Source organism: Trematomus bernacchii, unplaced genomic scaffold (genome assembly GCF_902827165.1).
Source record: "Trematomus bernacchii unplaced genomic scaffold, fTreBer1.1, whole genome shotgun sequence".
Classification (NCBI taxonomy): Eukaryota; Metazoa; Chordata; class Actinopteri; order Perciformes; family Nototheniidae; genus Trematomus; species Trematomus bernacchii.
The window spans coordinates 6493312-6514870 of NW_022987739.1; the positions used below are offsets into that span (position 1 = coordinate 6493312).

Consider the following 21559-nt stretch of genomic DNA (forward strand, 5'->3'; position numbering starts at 1 on the left):
GTGCTAAATTGGCATTCTGGAGGATACTTAAGTCATTTCAGAACAGAAAAACATTTCCGATAACTCCCAGTTTTTTCCTTATTTGTTTTCTTTGTTCTTAAACATCATTTTCAGATAAACAGTCCGGAACATTCAGTATAATAATTTCCATGCAACCAATTCAACCTCTCCTGAACAAACAATTACCATTTCTCTCATTTTCTATTATGTACAAATTAAATACACTCTTTAAGATGCAGCTAGTTGTACGGATGTACATACACACATGCTCACACTGAAGTGCTGTCTGTGTTTAACACGCAATGGAAAGCACAGCGAACATATCAATATATATATATACACAGGAGTTTCTCAAAAAAAGACAACGGCCATGACTCAATACACATCCACCATGAATATACTGACCACATCTTTATTGCCATTTGTTGTCAGAGAGGACCCTGGTTAGCAGACACAATGATGGTATACATTTAACTCTGGATCTTCTGATTTACAGCACGACTGGTTTGCAACTGGTATGTCTGATTTAGGAGCTGCCAAAAGTTTAGGACAAATATTTACTGGAGATTCTTCAAGAGATACAACTTCTTTACAAGGTTAAGTTTGAAACTTTTGAACCCACTGAAAACACTCTAGGCAAGTGTCCTGTCACATTCAATCAAATGCATTAGCTGACAAAAGACTAAATAAAGAAGTGAGCAACAGCAGTACTCAGGAGCTGTAGGCATTGGGTTTCAGTGAACGCAGCACTGCTATAAACAAACAAGCAGGCATTCCAAAAACGAACAGTACCAGCATTCAGACAAACTCCAGCATGCTTGTGCTCACAGCAGCGCCATGCGTATATCTAATGAGCTAAAAACGACCAAGTCAGACAACCAGAGCCTTCAGTAACGTACAGCAGCCGGAGGGTGTTACCCTCAGCTGAGCTTTCAGGGGTTCAAACTCAAACTGAGATTTGTACATGAGCACTGAATGTTTTTTTGGCATTATATTCATCATGATTCACAATGAACAGCGAGCACAGACACAAACCTCAGGATGAGATTTTAAGCTTTACTGACCAATAGTTCTCATAGTTATCACTGTTAGTCACAAGATTAACACACACAGAGATTCTTTTGTTTTGAGACAAACACAGAAAATAAATAATGTTAGTGTGTGTGCAAATAATTGTCTAGCGTTTGTCCTTTAATGTTTCCTTTCTCTGGGCTCGTGATAAAGTGTGTTTGTGCTTGGGATATGCGCACAGGCATACACGATTCCTCTCATGGGACCCAGCTTATATCCAGAACTTGGTCAGGGAGCCTCATTTTCTGAAAGAGAAATTTAAAAGAATGAAAAACCGCCATCCATTGTATTACTGATCTGGCGAATGAACATTAGTGTGAGTGTTTACCTTTGTGAGGTTACTGTGGCGGCGGGCGGCGACTGGTGTGTGTGTGTACCGGCTGTCCGGTGCGCGCTCTGTGGCGCTGCAGGCTCTCCAGAATGCTCTTAGCCAGCAGCTGGACATCTTTGTGGGTCTGTGGGTGTGTGTTCACCAGCTCCAGCTGCTGCAGGCCGCCCTCCTCCAACAACATGCTACAGTAGCGAGCGGCTGCAGAGACACAGGGTGAAAACAACATTACATCCTTAAGCCATTGTAAGTTACTGCCTAAAGAGACGTCAGTGTTTTATTTGTGAATGAACTCATTTATGAGAACAATAGGTTCTGTATGTGTCTCACCGTTCTTGCTGCAGACATGCTGCATGGCCCAGGCCGCCCACAGCTGGACCCCGGGGGTGTGAAAGCACTCCAGGAGGGGAAAGAAGGGGTTAAATGACCTAAAGAAAGAGAGATAATAAGAATATATTTAGTATGTACTCTATATAGCATGTTTAGGTTTAGGCTATAGATAGTTAAAGAAAAGTATGTTCAGACACAAATTAAAAAGTAGTAGGATGAAACCTTCTCTTTTGGCGCTACTTTAAAATAGATTTTTCAGCATTGTATGAAAATAAACTTGAAAGCTTTAGCAAGTAATATATCCTTTGGTAATTTCAAGTTCTTTTTTTGCTTTATTATGACTGTTGAGAAGCTGCATCTCACCTGTAGGCCACCATCTCACACTCAGGCGCGGGCCACTTCATGATGACATTATGCTGGAGAGATACAAATGTAAACAGTCAAACAAACGGTTCAAAATAACTGCAGTATTTATTACGAATGTTTTGCAGATTCCTACCAGCTGCTCCAGCAGGGAGGATCGGAGCTCGGCACTGAGCGTCCAGGTTACCTCTCCTCGAGACATCAGATGTGCGAGGATGCCCGCGGCAAAGTAGCTGACCTCCACCTCGGAGCTGTGCAGCAGCGTGCTGATGTGGTCCAGGAAGCTCTGCACCATCAGCTCTACGTGCAGCTCCCCCACCTCGGCTATGTTGTTCTACACAACAAATGGAGAAAAGGCGATAATGATGTTATAATATTGTAAATTAATTAAGTCTTCAGTTTTTCTTAAGGCTAGTAGAGCAGTTCACTCACCAGCAGGCCGAGAACCTTCTGCTGAATAGAGGACTCGTTGGGGAAGGACTGCAGAGTGGGGGGGAGGGGAGGTAAAGGAGCAAAACAACAGTGAGTCAATCCCCCTGAAGGTATATGTGCTGCTACATAACAACATGTGATTAATTAGCATGATAATTTGCTCTAAGTCTCTCTACTGCTTATTTACATGTTGATATTTCTGTGTACCTCTAAAACTTTAATGAACAGGTCCAGGCCCTGGTTCTCAATAAAATGGCGGCAGGTCGTCGGCGATTCATCGGTGAGGTTCCACAGAGCGCTCAGTGTGAATTTGAGGGTGGCGTCCACCACGCCCTGAGTGGCCTTCTGACGCACGATGTGGAGCAGTTGCTGCGGGCAGGATGGGAGCATTATTAGCAATGAAATGTGAATGTTTTGGTAAATTAGCAACAGTGAAAGAGAACAGAGCCAAAGTGAGAAACCTTACCTTCACTATGAACAGCTCTGCTCCCAGCTGAGCCGTCTGCTCTGTGGACAACTGGGAGAAGCAAACGTCGAGGAGTTTAATAATAACTTGTGTAATCAATTCATTAATTACAGCAGAAGTTGCACAACATTTACCTTGGCAGCGAGTATGGAAATGATAGCCACAGCCATCCTCTGCATGTTCTGGTCCTCATGGTTGCAGAGCCACTGCATCACTAGCTTGGCAGCTTCAAACCTTGCAAAGAAGAGGAAGACATATTATTAACACAAGATATGTTTTTTTATGACAAGTTTAAGACTTCACTTATTGCTTTAAAGGTGGGGTAGGTAATTTTGGAGAAACCAGCTCGAGTGCGCTAGAATTTGAAAATACACAACCGGAAAAAATCTGCCACTTCCTTACAGAGCCCCTCCTCCAACACACACGAACGCGCACATGACCAATGAGGGCACGAGATAAGTTTGTGCACAGATGGAAGGCTGACAGGCAGATAGGCCATCCAGTCATTTTAGCCGGGCCGGCTAAAATGATTGGTCGTAGTTTTTACAGTACTACGGCTTCCACAGATGACATTTTTTTATGGATTTTGTTGTCAAAGCACTTAAGATATTCATTGCTATCGGGATGTTAAGAGCATTCCATGGAATATAACAAAAAGTGTATCTCGAGCCGGTTTCTCAAACTTACCTACCCCACCTTTAACTGACAGACATTTATTGTTTATTTAATAGATTTATTATTTATAGTACATGATATCTGTATGTTAAAATGAGATTCAAATATGAAGTAAGAAAGGTATTTCTCACCTGTTGAATGGAACTTCCTGCAAAATGCGGTCACTGCACAGAGACAGCAGGCAATTCTTCTGGAGCTGATGACAGAGAAACCAAAACAGATATCAGACCAAAACCTGAACAACAAGCAAAACTTTTACAATCAGCTGTTACAATATATTGAATATAATTATAGTAGATTGTGCTCAACAGTGCATAAACATAAGTGACTTATAGGAATAGCAAATTCAGGAAAAATAATTTAGAAATCAAATCAATTGTAAAGGGGAAAACTGTTATTGACTAGTTGTACCGAAGCAGATACAATTGTATATAGATTTAGAACTTGATTGGTTTGTCCAACATTGATGGGAACTGGTGACATGTCACACAAACATATTTAATCGTGATAATTTCCTGTCCTTGTGAGCCGAATCAAGTTCACCAAACGAAATGCAGCAAAATGCGGTCATGTTTGTTTTGACAAACTGCGGCACCCATGAAGAATGCCAGAGGGACAGCATGGAGCTACCTGTTGGTGGTTGGGGAACGTCCTCATGGCCTCCAGCAGAAGCTGAGTGACGGTGCTCAGCAGTCGCACTGGCATCCCTGCAGCCAGGTCCTGCTTCGTCAGGTTGAACACACAGGCACTGGCTGCCAGCTGGACGTTCAGAGTGGCAGGGTGGTTCTTCATCCCCAAAACCACCAGCTAGAGGAAAACAAGAGAATATTATGTTCAGTGATGAGGAAAATATGATGGGGTGTAGACCTTAAACTCTCTAGGAGGACATTTGAAACTCATCACATACAAATTATTTGGTTCAGATTTGACATTGTATCTTAAGGATGACAAAAGATATACTGTGGTAATTTACTCAGCTTTCTTAGAGAAAAGGCAAGAGCTAGAATTACTACTTTAGGATGGTATGCCTCTGCTTACCAAGTTTTAGTTTACATGTCTGTTTAAAATCTGCAAAAGTACAATAATGTGGGTTCACCTTAAGGATGTCAGGCCTGGGTTTCTCCATCACATGGGTCAGGCTGAACAGATGAAACAGAGCTTCCCTCACAAACCCTTCTCTCTCACTGTAGCGCCGCAGGGCCTCACAGATCTGGGTCTCGTAGGCTTCTCCTGTTACCTGTTGCATACAAAGTTTACTTTAGCAAACCTGATTTCTTTTGCACCATGGTTTCAATGATATAACACATCTGTACTATACCTTTAGATTTCCATCACCAGAGAGGAACTCAGAGAATCCAGCATCTGTGGCCAGAAGTCCCACAAAGGTCATCCCTGGTCTCTCCTCAACAAATGCCTTGACAGCTGCATCCGTCACCTGCAAAGTTGACATAAGAAATGACCACATAGCTCTATAGCCTGTATGTTTTCTTTACAATCTAAATTAGATAAATATAAACACACACACCTGTTTCCTCCCTGACACATCCAGGGAAACTAGAGCGGGGAGGATCCCTGGCTGTCCAAGCAGTTGTCGAGCCACATCAGAAGTGAACTGCTTATCATCACTGATGTCCAGGTGCTACACAAACACACAAAATAATATTACCATTGCGATTCATCCTGATTATCATCAAATTATGATTACAAATCTTATAATGGGACTAAAACATACTAGGATAACATCAATGGAATTTTGCTAAGAAACAAAGGTTTTATTGCATTACAGATAGGGAATGTTTTTTCTGTAAACATAATTTTTTGTTAAAAACAAACAACACCAATCAAAGCATACGGTCCCCCAGCACAAATGAAAGTTAAATCATATTTCAAAAATACCAAAATTGTTAGAGTCTGTTCTTTTGTACATACACATTTCTGTATTTTGTAAAATCTGATTGATGGTGTAGGATTCGTGATAAAGTCCTATATAGTCAAATCCCTATATGTTGTGGTTGAAATCACAAAAAAAAGTGTTCTTCTTTGCACAAAACAAAACAAATCGAAGTCCAAAATACAGCTCCCTCCTTCCACTCACCTGCAATACATTCAGCTGTCCGATGACTCCCAGCAGCTGAGCCGTGCTCATCTCCAGCCTCTTCAGCTGGTGCAGCGTCAGAGAGCGCAGCCGCTCCTTCAGGCCCAGCAGGGGGGTCAGGTTGGTCACTGACGTGTTGGACAGATCCAGGCTCTCCAGCCGAGGCAGGGAACACACGTCCACCAGCCCAGAGTCATAGAAGTCCACGTTGGCAAGAGAAAGGGAGCGGAGACCCGGGAGGGAGCTAAAGCGGTACCGACTGGGTTCCTCCAGAGAGGACATGGTGAGACCTGTGAGGACAAGTCGCTGGAGGGACTCCTGCAGGATGATTGAGAGAGGAAGCCAAAGCATAGGATTACATTATTTCAATATCAAGGGAGCAGAGGGTGGTTTGACAACATGTCATCTTTTTGTACAAGTTGATATTTTATCCCTCTACCTGACAGAATTTATTGGTGGCCAGTCCTTGTAGAATATCAGGAATCGTGAGGTCTGCATTGACCCTGGCAGCATCCAGCTCCAGCAGTCTGTGAGGGCAGAGGGCTTTCTGAAAAGCCTCGGCAGAGATACGCGCTGTGCGGATGCAGGCCCGTCTCAGCCGCAGGTATTCACAGTTACGAAATACCCCCGCTGTGCTGTCATTCAACAGACCTGCAGTGGAAAGAACTCGGGTTGAGTTTAATCTTTGGAATGAGGACCAAGCCTTGCACAATACTGTCTTTGTTTACCAACCGCAGTGATTAGGTCAAGGTGACAACATACCAAAAGGTTTTGTACTTTTTGAAGGTAAACAAGAAGCTTTAGTAAGTCACCCAGGAGAAGCATAAAAGTTATCCTTTTTTTTCAATGAAGTATTTTTTTCAGTTCTTGTTGTTATTGAAGGGTTCAACAGATGATTTAGAGTGTGAAAATGAAGATATAAATATTTACTGTAGTGGTTTTGTTGGTTTAGAAATTACCAACACTGTTTGTGTGCTCAGAGTCTTTCCTCTTAATATGACACAGTAAGAATACATTTCAAATGGCTTTATGTTATAAGCAATGCTGTTTTTCATTAGGTCAAATATCGAATGTATGTTTTATTAAGTGCAACACAAAGTTAGCCCTGATAAGTTACTTTCAATTGTTATACCAGGTCTCCCTGTAAAAGAGATTGTTGATCGCAATGGGATTTTTACCTGGATAAATAAAGGCTACAAACTAACAATATCAAGAGACACATAAGCCTTGGGAACATATTGATGATCCCCCTCTAAAAAAAGGTCCATGTTTACCTTCAGTGGCCATCTTGGCCAGCAGCTGGTCTGCCAGCTCCTGTGGGAAGAAGACAGCCTCTCTGAAGCACAGGGAGCCATCAGGGCGCTTCACACAGAAACACTCCAGGTTTTGGCTCACATGAGTCAGGCAAAGATCTGTCAGAGCCGGAGGAGAAGCCTCATCCTGAAACATGAAGAGGATGCTTGTTGATGCAGACGCATTCAAATCAAATCAAACTTTATTTATAAAGAACTTTTCAAACACAAAAGGTAACTCAAAGTGCTTCACCAACCAAACACAGTAAATTGAAATAATAAAAAAATAAAAACAATACTATCTCCTCCTTCCCTGGTATAACCAGAGTAACACATAGTTTTGTGACTAAAAAGAACACCAACGCAGAATACAATTTAGAATACATAAAAAATATAATGTAATTCAGTAAAAAGCCTAATTAAAAAAGTGCAATTCAATGTCATTTGCAAAAGTAGCGACTGTACAATAATACCGAAGGTTCAACAGGACCTACCGTGTCTAGGAAACTATAGGCCATGGCTTTAAAAACTCTATATATTAGCTTATGAGACCGACTGGTTTCTTTCCACGACGGGAAAAATAAAGCTGTGCAATCAAACAGCTGCGCCTTTATCCGTGTTGGTCTGCAATGTTAAACTGCATGAGAGCCTGACGTTATCTTAACACTGTTGACAAAATACAACAGTAACTATGGAAAGAGAGCCCGGACGATCGTTAGCGGAGAGCCAGCTAGCTAGCTAACTTGTTGTCGCCTCCTTTTTGGTAAATCGCTCTCCGTACAACAATTTCGAATGCTGTCTGCAGTGACGGAATTCATGTTAAAATTAAAAATGGACTTTCCACTGTTGCGGCTGAAGCTCTAAATGAAATACTCAAAATGGCAATATGGTTTTGACAGCCGGTAGTTAGGTCTATTTTTGACGAGAAGACCAGTAAACAAAAGGTCACTGCTCTGGAAGTACATTTGCGAAGGGGCTGGACTACGGAAGCCCGTTGGGTTTGGTTTCAGCGTATGGAACCAGGAAGAGAGAGAGATCATCAGGAGATCGAGACACGCATGGTCATGTTTTTCTTCTGTTTTCAATAGAAAACCGTTTTAAAAACCATTGCAGCACAATTATATAACGATCGTGTGTTTAACGGTGTTCAACTCTATTGACGTGTTTGTTGTTTTAAGTAAACGCTTTTGTAACACAGCTCAGTAACTCACTGACCAAGGTCACTAGTACCAGTGGAGTGGATGTAGTGGGAGATAAGCCTTAATCAGCCCATGCGATTATAGTAAGGTTAAAAGAAACACACGTGCTGTAAATATGGCTGGACTTGTAAACTTTGAAGATGAGAATGAAGTGAAGGAGTTTTTGGACAATTTGGGAATGGAGTACAGCTTCCAATGCTATAAAGAAAAGGATCCTGAAGGTAAAATTGTCTATTCAGATTAATGGTGCTGTTTGTTCCTGTAGACATCTGTATTGTGTAAGTTGTCTTTGTGTTTGTATCAGTGGTATTTCTTGGTGTATGATTCATTTGCGGTTGTTTTGGAATTACATTTGGAACAAAACCTCCCTTGGACAGGTTTTATAGCAATATCCATTGTTTTTAAAGGCACTGGACACCAGCGATTGAAATGTAATATGTTTAAGGGATGTTGGACTAATTTATCCTTTTTCCATGTTCTTTGAAGGGTGCGAAAGGCTTGCAGACTACATGGAAGGTGTGAAGAAAAACTATGAATCTGCAGCACAGGTGCTCAAACAAAACTGTGAAACAAATGGACACGGGGACAGCTGCTATAAACTAGGAGCTTACCATATAACGGGCAAAGGTAAAGTAGAAATGTGGCTTAATTTTACCTTATTTTACCCTATCCGATGTGGTGTGTTACACACGTTTTATAGGACTATTACTATGGCATTAAGAATTTAAGAAAATTAACTATGAACTTTAAAACTTCAATTTAAGTTGCCTTTTTGCATTGCTAGACAACATTTTACAAACATTTTTTTAAATAAAATATAATGCTTTCTTGGCAATTCAACAGCTCAGGTAGGCTAATAGCATTTGAGTAATAGGAGTGTTCATGTTAATGAATCAATATTAAATCCTTCCAATTTTGAAACTTGATTACTTCTAATGTAGTCATTTAATAATGTGTCTGCTTTTATTGAGGGATTTATATTCTACCCTACAGGTGGAGTGACCAAGTGTCTGAAATCAGCCTATTCCTGCTTTTTGCGTTCCTGCAATTCCAATGGAAAGAAGTCCATAGATGCCTGCCACAACGTTGGCCTGCTAGTCCAAGATGGACGTGTTGGTGAAGAAGGACCCAACCTGACATTAGCTCGGCAGTACTACGAGAAGGCCTGCACTGGTGGCTATGCTCCTTCCTGCTTCAACCTCAGTACTATGTTCATTAAGGGCAATACCAAAGGATTGCCAACAGATATGAAGCAAGCTTTGAATTATTCTAACAGAGCTTGTGAGCTGGGACATGTGTGGGCTTGCGTCAATGCAAGTCGTATGTACAAACTTGGGCATGGGACTGAGAAGGATGGCAAGAAAGCAGAGGAGCTTAAGAATCGAGCAAAGGAGCTGCATGGTTCAGATAAGGAAAGGCAGCTCAAATTTGGGGAATGATTATGACACTTTATTAAATTATCATTGTTTTGGTTTTCCTATATCTGTGGTGTAAAGTCAGGTTGATTATGTAGATAAGTATGTGGGCAAAAACATGCTCAAAGATAGGAGATATGTTGTTTTAAAAAAGATGAATGTGTTTGCCTCATTTGGAGTGTGTAGACTGTCGCAACCAGAGAGCAGTATGGACCTGACAGTTTGAAGTGGTAGATTTCAGCCAAATGTAAAAATGGTGTAAATGATAAAGCAATAAAATAAACTGGATTCATAAACCATAGTTGATTATTAATAATGATTATGATTTGGAGTATAGAGTATGAAAACACATTTAAAGGGTTAAAGGGCAGTTTGAGCATTATACTCTCATCAGATCAGCATCAGATAGCTAAAATCAGCCCAGATAATATTTAAAAAAATGTGTTACAATTTACAGTTACAATGTCAAGGATAATTTTACTTAATATTTGTTTACATCTTTAAAATAGGTCAATTATTAACACTTGCAAACCAACGCTGTTAACTAATGAAGACCATATGATAGTTTCTTAATAAAATTAAGATAAAACAGCATTTATGATGATGTATAGGAGGTAATGAAGAGTTTCTAAAGATCAAAATAATATTTGTGGAGCTGAAATCTGCTATCATGTTTTTGTACCTGCAATACTTTTTAATGTTTGATTTTAAAGTTACCCATAAGTATTTGGACAAGATTGCATTTTTTGTAACCCAATGGATTTTTAAAAACTAATTACAAAACATTTCTATTCAATAACTGACAGTATCTAAAAGTAATCTGATATTTTCCCTGTTATTAGAATGAGTTTGCTACATCATTTGAACATGAACATGGCTGCATCAACTTTTAAATCTCCATTGTAACGATGATAGACAATATTTTATTTAAACATTTAAAACATTATTTTGATTGTAGAATTGTTAGTAACAGGTGGACATTGTCCTAAAACCCTATGAAATAATTGATGCTTTTCACTATCACTGGTAGGCACACCGGTGGTCAGACCATAGACTGGCTCAGACCCATAGACTGTATATATAAAGGTCAGACCACAAGAGGGAGTCAAAATCCAAGACATGAACTTTGCGCCCTTTTTTAAATCTCACAGGGCGCTTTATCCTAAAGACCCCACAAAAGGCACCGCACCGGGTATGCTTCTACCATTTGTCAACATTTTAACCGACACCGTATCAGCAACCTGTAGAGAATGCAGACGCTGACAATAAGTGTGTATCTATAAAGAAGTAAACTAGACCGATGTGTGTTGATGATGGGCGGACTGCTCAGAGCTCAGCTAGCTCCGCCCGTTAGCGTCTCCTCAGCCCTCATTCAAAACAGAACACAGCTGTTGCGAGGCGCATCGTCGTGTCCTGGTCGTTAGCCTAAAAACTGATAGCTGCTGTCTGCTGCTGTGTGTTTCTGATGTACCAACTGGAATACCAGAAGGACAAGAAAGACAGGGACGTACTTCGGTGAGTTATAGAACAGTAAGAGGGAAAGTTTTGTATCGCCATCATTTACAAAATCCCCCCAACCGTCGAGGTGGCTAGCTAACGTAAGGTTAAGCCCCACCAACGGTTTGGATGTGTTTGTTTTTATATGGAGGATGCTCCGTTATCAAAGTACATCCATCAATAGGCGGGGACAAGGAGATGCGAGAGAAAAGATAAAACGTGTGGTTTTTAAAAGGCTGACTCTCTGTAGTGGGGTGCAGAGGTTTATTTTAGCCAGCTATTTATCTTTCTCCTCTACCCACGTGAAGGCACGGTCGCCCCACCACACTCTGAGAGGCATCACCGGAGGAGTTTGATATAATGCTAATAATAAATCATGCGCTCCCTCACCACGCTCAGTTGGCTAACGAATCAAGCTAGCCGGAATTGCAGCATGCTAATGTTGAAACCTCTGACAAAATAGTGATGAGAGTCAGTGAGTTAGCAATTTGTGATTCCCCCCCCTGTGCAGTCTTACTTTGTTTACTTAAGTCGCTACACAGTTCGCTTCTTGTTGGGGAGACGGGGGGTCTTTATCTGCCGTTTGTGCTGTTAGCCAAACAACCATACCTACTGCAGAAGCTCTGCCCTGGATAGCTCTTTGGTTGTGAACCCCTGCACAGCTACCCTCCTGGGAGTGCTTTGGGTGTGGCGTGGGTTCACCCACGAACAATACTGTGCTGCTATCTTGTCTTAGCCGAAGCGTGTCGGTTTAAGAATGAGCACTTGGGATCCGTCGTGAGGGTATTTTGAGTTGGGTAAAGGAATGGCCAACAGTTCCTTACCTCGACTCTGTGAAATTAAAGTTAAATGAATTAAGATGTTGGAGCACAAGCTAGAGAGGTTCCTCCAAAGTTCAGCTGGTGGGTGTTTTTCTCAAGTAAAGCACCTGTATATCTCTCAACAACACTAAGGATCAGCAAGCTGTTTTACATTTGTCTGATTACTGCTCACCACTATTCATGTAATCACATGTATTGATAAATAATGTAATATCAGGATAGATAAGTGAGCATTTATCAACCATGATCAATGTCATGAATCTGTGACCATGGTGTTTTTTTTTTTTAACAGTGGTCACTGGTCAGTGTACCATATTCCGTATCTGTCTGTCTGTATGGCTTAAACTTTGTTAGCTGTCTAAACAAACTTAATATAATCTGTCTTTGTTTTCCTCAATGTGTGTGCAGTCATGAATATCCACAGATATGTTCATGTATTGGGAGCAAACGCACACAAGCTCTATTAGCTGTCAAGCTGAATTAGTATTAATCTGAATTCACGTCTTTTTTACTATTAGGATGCCTTTTTTCTTTATCAAAGCCTCCCTTTTCTCAAACCTCCTATCTAACACACTCTTTGTTACTGTCCTGTGTGACGTTGCTGTTGCTCGCCCTTCGCTCCCCATTTTAAAGGACTCTAAGGAATGTTCCATATCGATATTTAGTATGGTTGTGTGGAGCTGCTGTTCTCAACACTTAACATATGACCCAGAGGTTACTGGCTCAGACTCATGACTGGCATGCCTTTACAGTGCTGCGGTGTCGTGTTATGCTGTGAAGACCGAAACAATCTAATTTGGCTTCCGTAGTATTTTAAACAGTAATATAGATCCACAATCTATTCATTCGATAAGAGGATAATTGCTCTAATGCTAGTTCTAAAAGCATTGTTTGATTGAATGGTAAAATAAAACTTGTTGAGACCAAAAAGGGGGATGAAATATTATTATTATTTTTTAATTATATATACTGCATTGTCTTGTTTATGTTTCTTACGCTGGTGTTATGTATTGTGTATCTTGTTTTTTGTGTGTTTGTACGGCGACCTTGAAAGGCGCCTATATAAAATAAATGAATTATTATTTCCAAATACAGGAGAACTTTTTTGAAAAAAAGGAATCTGAATGAAATTCCTTTTTGGTTTTGAAAATTGTTAAGGACTTTCACCAGTGAAAGTTCCACCTACCCGACAGCGATTAGTGAGTTCAAAGGGTACATCTGAAATGTTTACTGAAGAAGTCTTAGTAGTAGGGCTTAGGTTTTAATCCAATTGAATATGGTAGACTCAGTATTGTATACTATCCAGCATGGAGATTTGCACTCGTTTTCTTAAGCAGCCCATTTAAGTCCCATTTGTAAACATATTTGCAAATTCTGCATTGCATTATCATCGTGTGTTTTGGGGATTATTTAGTTTTGTCTATGTAAACAAGAAGCCTCACGTTGCATATCTGTTGCTTGCCAACAGAAACAGTGTGAGTGCCCGGAGGATATGCCGAAGCACCCTTGAGTTAGAGTGCTGTTCTTATTTTCGGTTACATAACTTTAGTGTTGCATATTATTATCTATGGCTATGGGTTTGCATGGATGTAAGCCAACAGTCCTTAATTGAAACATTTGGTCTTGCTGTAAATTACTGTAACGGGAGGGAGAAAAACATTTGGTGGATATACCTTCAAAGATTCAATTACAGGTTTCCAATTTTTATTATTTTATCTGCTTCGTTAAACGTCAACTTCATTTCACTTTCTAGAAACGGTTCCTCTGTATCTCTACATACTACCTCCACCTTCTGAGCTAGGCTAATCCCATGGATGCCTCGTGCACATGGGCCCATCTGGTCAGCAGTGTGGTATGGCTGCTCGGTCCAAGGCTTGCAAATGTGATTAGTTGGAGATTACATCTGTTTGTGTGAAATGAAACTCCCCTTTCAGAATCAGAGCTGTGTGTTTACATGAGAAAGGGATAAAACATTGTAGGGCTTTTGCGTCATCAAGTTCAATCTCTGGTCTGTCTCAGGTTATGTTTCTCAGCCCTGCATTGCATCACCACACAGTTTATATGAACAGTTCCTAGACGAGTCCGTAGCAATTTATACTGTTTACTAGGGTTGGGAACCGAAACTCGGTAAAAGATGAGAACCGATAAGAAAATGCCGGGTACCGGGTACCCATCCAAAATACACAATTTCGGTTCTGCTTAACGGTTCCTAAACGCGGTAGACCCTGTATTCCACCGGGTCCGTCTGCGCCGCGGTGACCCCGTGGAATACAGGGTAAGGGCGGACTGGAGAATCACAGAATGGCCGGTCGTCAGCGGGCCGTTGACGGCCGGCTCGGTACGCTGATGGCCGGCACCACCCTTAATTTTTTTAAACTGTATCATGTAAGTTGCGCTGACAGGCGACAGAAGTCCACAGTTGCCCCGCAGCGAGGCTCCCCCCGCCCTCCCGTAGACAGTTCACGAGCTCAGTCACTTCATAACACCAACTCAGTAAACGCTCTAAAGTGAGGCTCCACTACACTAAAAAATAAAAAGACAAGGCACAGTGTAATGCCTGTTAATAGCTTGCCACAGGCATAGCTCAGTTAAATAAAGCACAGCTATTGTGCAATACATTTGTATTGCATGTATATTTTTTATTTGCAAAAATGTCAGTTAAAGCTTAAAAGAATAAAGATATTTTTGTTATCTAAACGTTTGACCTCTTTCTTTTACAATTTTGGAATCGAAACGGGGAATCGATGAACAGAACCGGAATCGATACATTTCAAACGATACCCATCCCTACTGTTTACTGCATCTTGCGGTTTGATATCCCTTCTGAGTGAATAAGCAGTCATCTTCTCTCCTTCTTCTGAGTGCTATACATATTCTAAAGGCGCTGTGGGATCCATCAAGCTTTTACTCTGCGTGACCTCCAACCAGTGCTGTTTCTCAGTTGCCAGGGTAACTTTATGTCAGTGTCTGGCACATCGATTCAGCACAGATGGAACTGCAAAGTCACATGTCGTCACACCTTTTCCTCTGATGCCTCCCCAGCCTTGGCTCTGTCACTACAAGTGCAAATACAAAGCTAGTTATCTGTGTTCATTTTCTGCTGTTTTCATGTCGACTCCACAACGTTGTCCAACTTCTCTGTTGCTATTAGGAGTAAATCTAAAAGGTCTCTCTGCTTGACAAGTTGTTTTGGAACCCTGATAATGATATTGTGTGTATGATAAAGACTTTTTATATATGAGGTGTTTCTAATGTTGCTGGCAGTCGGGTGAAGTGGGTGTTGTAGATGTGAGCTTGGCTAGCACCCGACTAGTGTGCGTACGTGTGAGAAGGAAGATAAAAGGTCAAGAAAATCCATGTTCTGCCTTTCACTACTGCATCAGGCAGACACTACGTTTCACTGAGTAGGTTGAGCAATGTGCCTTTTTTGTTGTTGGTATAAACAGCATTTGAGGAAGTATTGCAAAACGGCCTCTTCTTTTTGTTGGGAGTGCAGTTGCCATGTGGTTCCTGCTGTGTTGTAATCACAGCTCTTGTTTAGGAGAAGTAGAGGCCAACAGAGAAGCCGGACACAGACAATGTAAAAGCAGAGCCATACACAGGGTTCGCTCGTGACTTTGGGCTGAATCTCTCTCACACAGACACAAACACACCCTGCTAAATGCACACCACAATAGGCTGAGCGGCAGCAGGAGGCCCCAAGCTTTGAGAACATTTGAGCATGAATTTAACCACTGATGGGAGTGGCTCACACATGAAGGGCTCCTCGAGAGAGTGGACAACTTTGTCTCCCTTTGGCCTCTCTAGTTCCTATGCTTCTCCTTTGTGTTACTTCACTCTGTTTCTTTTTCATGTTGCTTTCTTGTCGTGAGTGGGATCTAATGCTATTTTTAGTCCTCACTTGTCAGCCTAAGATTCAGTCTGTGTAGGCAATTTAAGTATTAGGCAATATGCCTCACAACGCTCTGACATATATTACATTTACCAACCCACAAACCTCTACTTCCTCTTTTCTCCTTCCGTCCCTCCCATTTTTTTGCCCTCTAGGGACTTTTCTAAGTATGTCTCATTTGAGCTCACTGATGCAAATACGGTTAAAAAACTAACTTCTTTGTACGGTTTATTTCCCACATAAGATACAAGGCGTCTATGAATCTACGAAAGTAAAAACCTGGCCTATCAGTCAAACATTATTTAAGTTAGACACCAAGCAGCCCAGCTTGTAAACAGTTCATGGCTCAGTGAAGTTGTGCTGAGCCATACTGATCGTTTGAATCAAAACTGGCAGATCTCTTAATGACCTCATCTGTCATAATTGCTCTTTTAATATGACTGCCAACTACAATTTCTTGGCCATGTCAGCCTGTTGATGTTGGTCCTTGTTAAAAGGGCAGCTGGAATCTGGATTTAATAAATCACTAGCTTCTGGTACTGCGTTGATATTTAATTGTCACAACATTTCTAGAGATGCGTGGGTGGTAGTCCAACCAGCTCTCGCTCAACAAAGTATTGAGATTGTTGGTAGGTTACATTTCGTGACGAGGCTTGAACACAGCATTAGCCTGTAGTCGAACATTTTGAGGAAACCCCAGGGCTTCCCTTCCTGCCTGGTTTTGGTTAAGCTCATATGGCTGTTTGTATTCTTATGAAGCACAGCTCATGTTGAAATCCAGGTCTCAAGCTTCCCCTAATGTGACCTCTGCATGGTTATAGGTTGTGTCAATTATAATCTAGGAACGCCAGTGCTTGACCGAGGAAATTCCCATGTGTCAAATGATAGTGAACTCTCTTGTAGAAATCAGGATCCCAAATCACCCAGGGGAATGTTTTTAATATTTCAGTTATGCAAACTTGACTTCCTGTCTGAGTTGTATCCCTCACTGCCTCTGACTGTCAACAGATCTTACCAAAATAGAAAGATGGCTCTGTATTGAGCACGTTGTTGTTCGGCCACTGTGTCAACTAACTGACTTTTCTCAAACCCCTGCTTGTCCACTGCATGGATGGTTTTCTTTCATTGCTTTTTATCTCTGTGGATGTGTCCTTTCTTTCTATCTTGTTTTATTGAAAAGTCAACATCAGCTCAGCATACCCAGATAATGTGTGTTACCCCGGGTTGGTGAGTCAGGTTGTAGGTGTTTGAGGTCACTGAGTTAGGGGTTAAGGGTGAGTTTAGGGACAGGGCTGTGAAAAAGAGCCCAGAATGTCAGCTATGAGGGTCTCGTTCCACCTGACACTTTCAGGCTGGTCTTTTGCCTCCTGGGTCATGTGGCTCTGCATATCTGGAATATTCTCACCAGAGGAAGTATCATTTGAGGGACAAATGCAGAGCATGAAGTAAGGCAGGCTGAAGTTAGATTTAGATTGGAATCAAGAACAATGGGGTTCCTTCATGGATATAAACAGGGTGGACAGCATATTAGGAACACCTCTTAGTTTCATGCAAGGCTCTAACATTTAAACCAAACAATCATCCATCACGCCATGTCTCGTATACTTTTACCTGTATGTCCGTTGGCTCAGGGGTTTTGAGTTTTATGGATGTCAGGACGAATTGGGGAGTTTTGTTCTACAAATACAGAAAAAACAGGAGTTGTACACAAACGGATCGATGCCGCACCCTTCCACTTCCCCTTCATATTGTCCTAATCCTGTCTGTATCAGAGACAAGACGTTGTGGTCCAAAAACACAGCCTGATCAATCTTCCTAATCCCTGAGTGTTTTGGCTTTGGATTCTAACTGAGAGCTGAGCGTTGGTTATCTCATGGAAACTTTTGATCCTCTACCCGAACCCTGCCAAAAACAATAGATCAGATACAGAAAAACATTACTCCACCTTTTGTTCCTTCTCTCTCCTTTTTTGCTATTTCTTCCATTTGGTGCGCTTCATCATTTTTCTCTTTTCCTTACATACTGTGTGCTTTTCAGTGATTTAGATCGCCATATATAAATGCAAAGTCTCATCCTACGCACCTGTTCTGCTCTTATCTCCTTTTTTACTATCCTGCAGCTCTTTAATGACTGAATAGGGATGATTCATCATGTCTTTCTCCGTGTCATCTCTCAAAGAATCCTTTGAGTTTTATGTGACTGAGACAACCTGTTTCCTGTCTCCTTTGTCAGGTTTCCCACAGGTTGGGTCTGGACATGCAGACGGAGACTTGCACTCACATGCCTACAGTTACACACTTTACATCACCAACTGTCAAACCGGGTGTTAATCCATTTCATTCACGCCATTATTGTGTAAATTGAAAATGGCATCTGACTTCAGATGAGTACAAAGACACTCTTATGCTTATCCAAGACAAAGGAGTTACTGAAGTAGCACAGACCAGGAGGAAATATGCTTTAATCTGAGAGATGTTCAAATCTTTAGAGTCAAATTCAGAATTTGGCAAGAATGTAAAAAGAGCTGTGTATTTTTTTCAAAAAGATGAAAAGCTATTCATTTGAATTTGTTCACATAATATGGACTTTATACAACTTTAAAGGATAACTTTGTTGTTCTTGTTTTTGTCAGCTCCTAGTTTTTGTTTTGTTATGTTTCTGTAAAGGATACATGCACATTTTATGAATATTTGGAGTCATTTGTTTTATATTTGATGTGCAAATTCAACATGCCCATTCTGTGAAAACATGTAACTGTAACCTCTGTAAAGCCAACAACTTAACAGCAGTAACCATCATAACTGCATTATCCAAGCTTAAGGCGTACAAGAGACTGACAACTGTCAAAAGTACCTAGAAAAACTTGATGGGCAGGCCTACATGTGATTTGTTGAGCTTTGAATGGGAAAGGATAACCTGAAAGTTTTGTTTGTTTCCTTTGCTCTCATAGTTGAAATCTGACTGAAGCTGGGAGGATTTGGGAAGAGAATAGGGAGGATGACTTTGCCGCTGGAAACAATGTCTTTCCTATTTTTAGTCAATAGATGGATGTTTAGTAGCACATGCATCCTGCCTGTACTTGTCCCCTGAAAGCCGAACAGTAGTGTAACCACTCTGGTACATATTGTGTGTCTGTGTGTGAGTGTAGCCCCTGGCCATGCGGCTCTGTGGGAGAGGAGGGTCAGAAAAGGGGTGTGAGGGGCTCATTCAGGGAGAGAGGGCAGGGGGGAGGGGAGCAGAGCAGTGCAGGCGTTGAAGAGATACAGCTGTTTCTCCGGTCTCAGCTGTTGCTCCTCTTCCATTCGATGCAGACTCAGTTTCCCTCTCCCTCACACACGCACACACACTGGAAGAAGCACACAGTGTAACATTGTTCTGCCTTGTGAGAAAGATAAAATAATCAATCTTTCATAGCTGCTATCAGATGGGAATAGTGAGACCTCACCATATTAGTGAGTGAGACAGTCATGGCCAAAGTAGGCAAAATCTGTCTCTGTGTGCTCTCTAGCAGGGACTGAAAAGGGGGTAAAAATGGTTCTGATGAACTAATTTAGTTCAGGCTCTTTTTGGTGTGAACGCAAATATATCTGAGTTCTGATGAACTATTGTGGGAAAAGTACTCCGGTGTGAACGCGCCTAATGTGTTGTTGTTTCGCCTTTGCTCTATTTGGCAATGTCCCTCTGTTTCATTCTCATGAGGTTTGATGGATCCAATTTTATTTTCTTAAAGAATTGTGTAACCTTTTCAACTCTTACTTCCATTGTAGCTGCCTTGTGTTCTCCTGTGACCTCTGTGTGTGTGTGGGTGTCATGTTTTATTCCCCCAGTCACCCTCTGACCTAGTGAACTCTCAGACCAAACAACTGTGTGTGTGGAGTCCTTTTTCTTGTATGAACCTCGGCCAATGTCTGGAGAATCAGGTCAGGACATTGTCCCCGTTTCACCTTTTACATATGCTGCACGTAAAACATGATATTGTCTGTGTCAGAAAGGTTCACGCTTACTGGAAATACTTTCAATGCAAGGGATATCTTGCAGGATGTAGGAGATAATGCGGTTTACACCAAATCTCTTACCGTGCCTTGAATTTCTCTGGCAATTTTGACATCAGCTCTAACACACAAGAGACGTATCATCTCTCTAATAAGACATTTTCATTGGCATCTTCATGTATATGACCCTTTTTTACGGATCTTAAACCAACTGCAATTATAGAAACAAAAAAACAAATGGACTGGATTTATATACAACTTTCCATTCTTTGCGAACCCTCAAAGCACTCAACATACAGTCAGCATTCACTCATTCACACACATTTATGCAGAGGCTGCCATACGCCAGGAATTCTCCGGACAAAGAGTGCTCTATTCAAACGGGCTAAATCGGACACATCACACACTTTGTAGTTTGTCCGTTTATTGTCCACATTTATTTCGTTCTCACACGAAGGTCCTCAAGATAATATCAGGGTTTACGAAAATGTAAAGGGTAGGGATGCTCCGATCGCCAATTTTGGGGGCGATCGCCGGAATCCGTATCTCATGCAGCTCGCTGATCCAGTAATGAGTGACCCGACAGTGAAGAATACATATATTTATAACTAGTTTAGCTTGTTCCAGAGGTAGATAAAATAGCTAAGTGTGTTAGGTAGAGATGATCCGATCACGTGATCGGGGATCGGAGCCGATCACGTGATTTTCAAATGATCGGAATCGGGAGAAAAAGATCGGGGATCGGGAATAAAAAAAAAAAAAAAATGTATATAAAATATATTTTTTTTATTTAATGTTACAAAACAAAAATGACCATGTTCACGTCTTAAAGTCATCCTGAGGTTTAAAATTACACAACATCATGTATGTGTTGCTTCTTTTGGGCTTGTTTTCATAGACCTGGTTGCTTATTTCTCTCAAATCTGGCAACAGAGTGGGCAGGGCGCAGTGTCTAATAGTAGCAGTAAGCTAACAAGAGGCTACGTTCAGCTGGTGCCTCGGGAGTCGGGACAGAGAAAATGTCAGGAGTTTGGAAGTATTATAAAATTGAAAGCGAAGGCAGTGTAACAGCCAGATGCAATGTTTGCAAGGCGGAGGTTCCGCGTGGTGGAAAGAACAGAGCTACGTTCAACACGACCAACGAGTACACAGCGGCCATTCAGGTAACGGCACTGAAACAACCAACACTTTCAGAGACTTTTAAAAGGAAAGAGAAACTGCCCCAGAACAGTGAAAAGGCCAAAAAAATAACAGCCAAGATAGCTGAATTCATCGCGTTGGATGACCAGCCGTTATCTGTGGTGGAGAACGTGGGGTTTAAGGGACAACTTGAATGCTTTTCGCCTTTTTTTTTTTCTTAATGCATTGCATAAAGATCGGATCGGGAAAAATCGGTATCGGCAGATTGTCAAAATCAAATGATCGGAATCGGATTGGGAGCAAAAAAAGGTGATCGGGACATCCCTAGTGTTAGGTCTAACTCGCATACCTCATTCACACCAACGGTGTTTCAGGGCCGGTTCGGAGCTGGAGCTTGAAAAGCACCAGGTTTTCCTGTTCACACCGCAGCGGAGCAGCCTCTTAGCTCCGGAATCCGGTTAGTTTCAAGCACCAAAAAATTGTCCGGCTAGAGCAAAAGCACCGCATACGTCACGCTTACGTCGAGGCAACAAAAAGCCTGCGTTTTATCC

The 21559-nt window shown here is 41.5% G+C and overlaps 3 protein-coding genes across 5 annotated transcripts in view; 2 read left to right on the forward strand and 1 right to left on the reverse strand.

Moving 5' to 3' along the window:
- Positions 1-396: 396 nt before the first annotated feature.
- Positions 397-7964, reverse strand: zyg11 (zyg-11 homolog (C. elegans)). The gene is made up of 18 exons (XM_034146749.1): positions 7547-7964; positions 7035-7200; positions 6200-6411; positions 5761-6078; positions 5191-5304; positions 4984-5100; positions 4762-4902; positions 4296-4472; positions 3797-3861; positions 3125-3224; positions 2991-3041; positions 2732-2893; positions 2525-2572; positions 2229-2426; positions 2093-2145; positions 1730-1827; positions 1400-1600; positions 397-1316 (listed from the first exon to the last, which is right to left on the reverse strand). Exons 1-17 carry the CDS (start codon positions 7568-7570, stop codon positions 1410-1412), a joined length of 2235 nt encoding a protein of 744 aa, XP_034002640.1. The 5' UTR covers positions 7571-7964; the 3' UTR covers positions 397-1316; positions 1400-1409.
- A 96-nt stretch (positions 7965-8060) lies between these two features.
- LOC117495478 (cytochrome c oxidase assembly factor 7) lies at positions 8061-9967 on the forward strand. The gene is made up of 3 exons (XM_034146751.1): positions 8061-8472; positions 8738-8878; positions 9245-9967. The coding sequence occupies exons 1-3, from the start codon at positions 8367-8369 to the stop codon at positions 9688-9690; spliced, it is 693 nt and encodes a 230-aa protein (XP_034002642.1). The 5' UTR covers positions 8061-8366; the 3' UTR covers positions 9691-9967.
- A 1031-nt stretch (positions 9968-10998) lies between these two features.
- The window catches only part of ralgps2 (Ral GEF with PH domain and SH3 binding motif 2), a 66890-nt gene continuing 56329 nt past the window's right edge, over positions 10999-21559 (forward strand). For 2 of the 3 annotated variants that reach the window (XM_034147580.1, XM_034147582.1), the window contains exon 1: positions 10999-11181. The gene's annotated coding sequence lies outside the window, so the exon portion shown is untranslated. The remainder of the gene's footprint in view (positions 11182-21559) is intronic. The other variant, XM_034147581.1, reaches the window with a different exon arrangement.

Bases quoted from the DNA above. Each gene is read 5' to 3' on its own strand.
- zyg11 (XM_034146749.1), bottom strand. From the start codon at position 7,570: ATGGCCTATAGTTTCCTAGACACG. The intron at 4,473-4,761 runs GTGAACCCACAT...GTTTTCCTCTAG, and splicing joins CCAGGCCTGACATCCTTAAG to CTGGTGGTTTTGGGGATGAA. The intron at 1,601-1,729 runs GTGAGACACATA...GTGTCTCTGCAG, and splicing joins GCATGTCTGCAGCAAGAACG to CCGCTCGCTACTGTAGCATG.
- LOC117495478 (XM_034146751.1), top strand. From the start codon at position 8,367: ATGGCTGGACTTGTAAACTTTGAAGATGAGAATGAAGTGAAGGAGTTT. The intron at 8,473-8,737 runs GTAAAATTGTCT...TGTTCTTTGAAG, and splicing joins TAAAGAAAAGGATCCTGAAG to GGTGCGAAAGGCTTGCAGAC. The intron at 8,879-9,244 runs GTAAAGTAGAAA...TCTACCCTACAG, and splicing joins TTACCATATAACGGGCAAAG to GTGGAGTGACCAAGTGTCTG.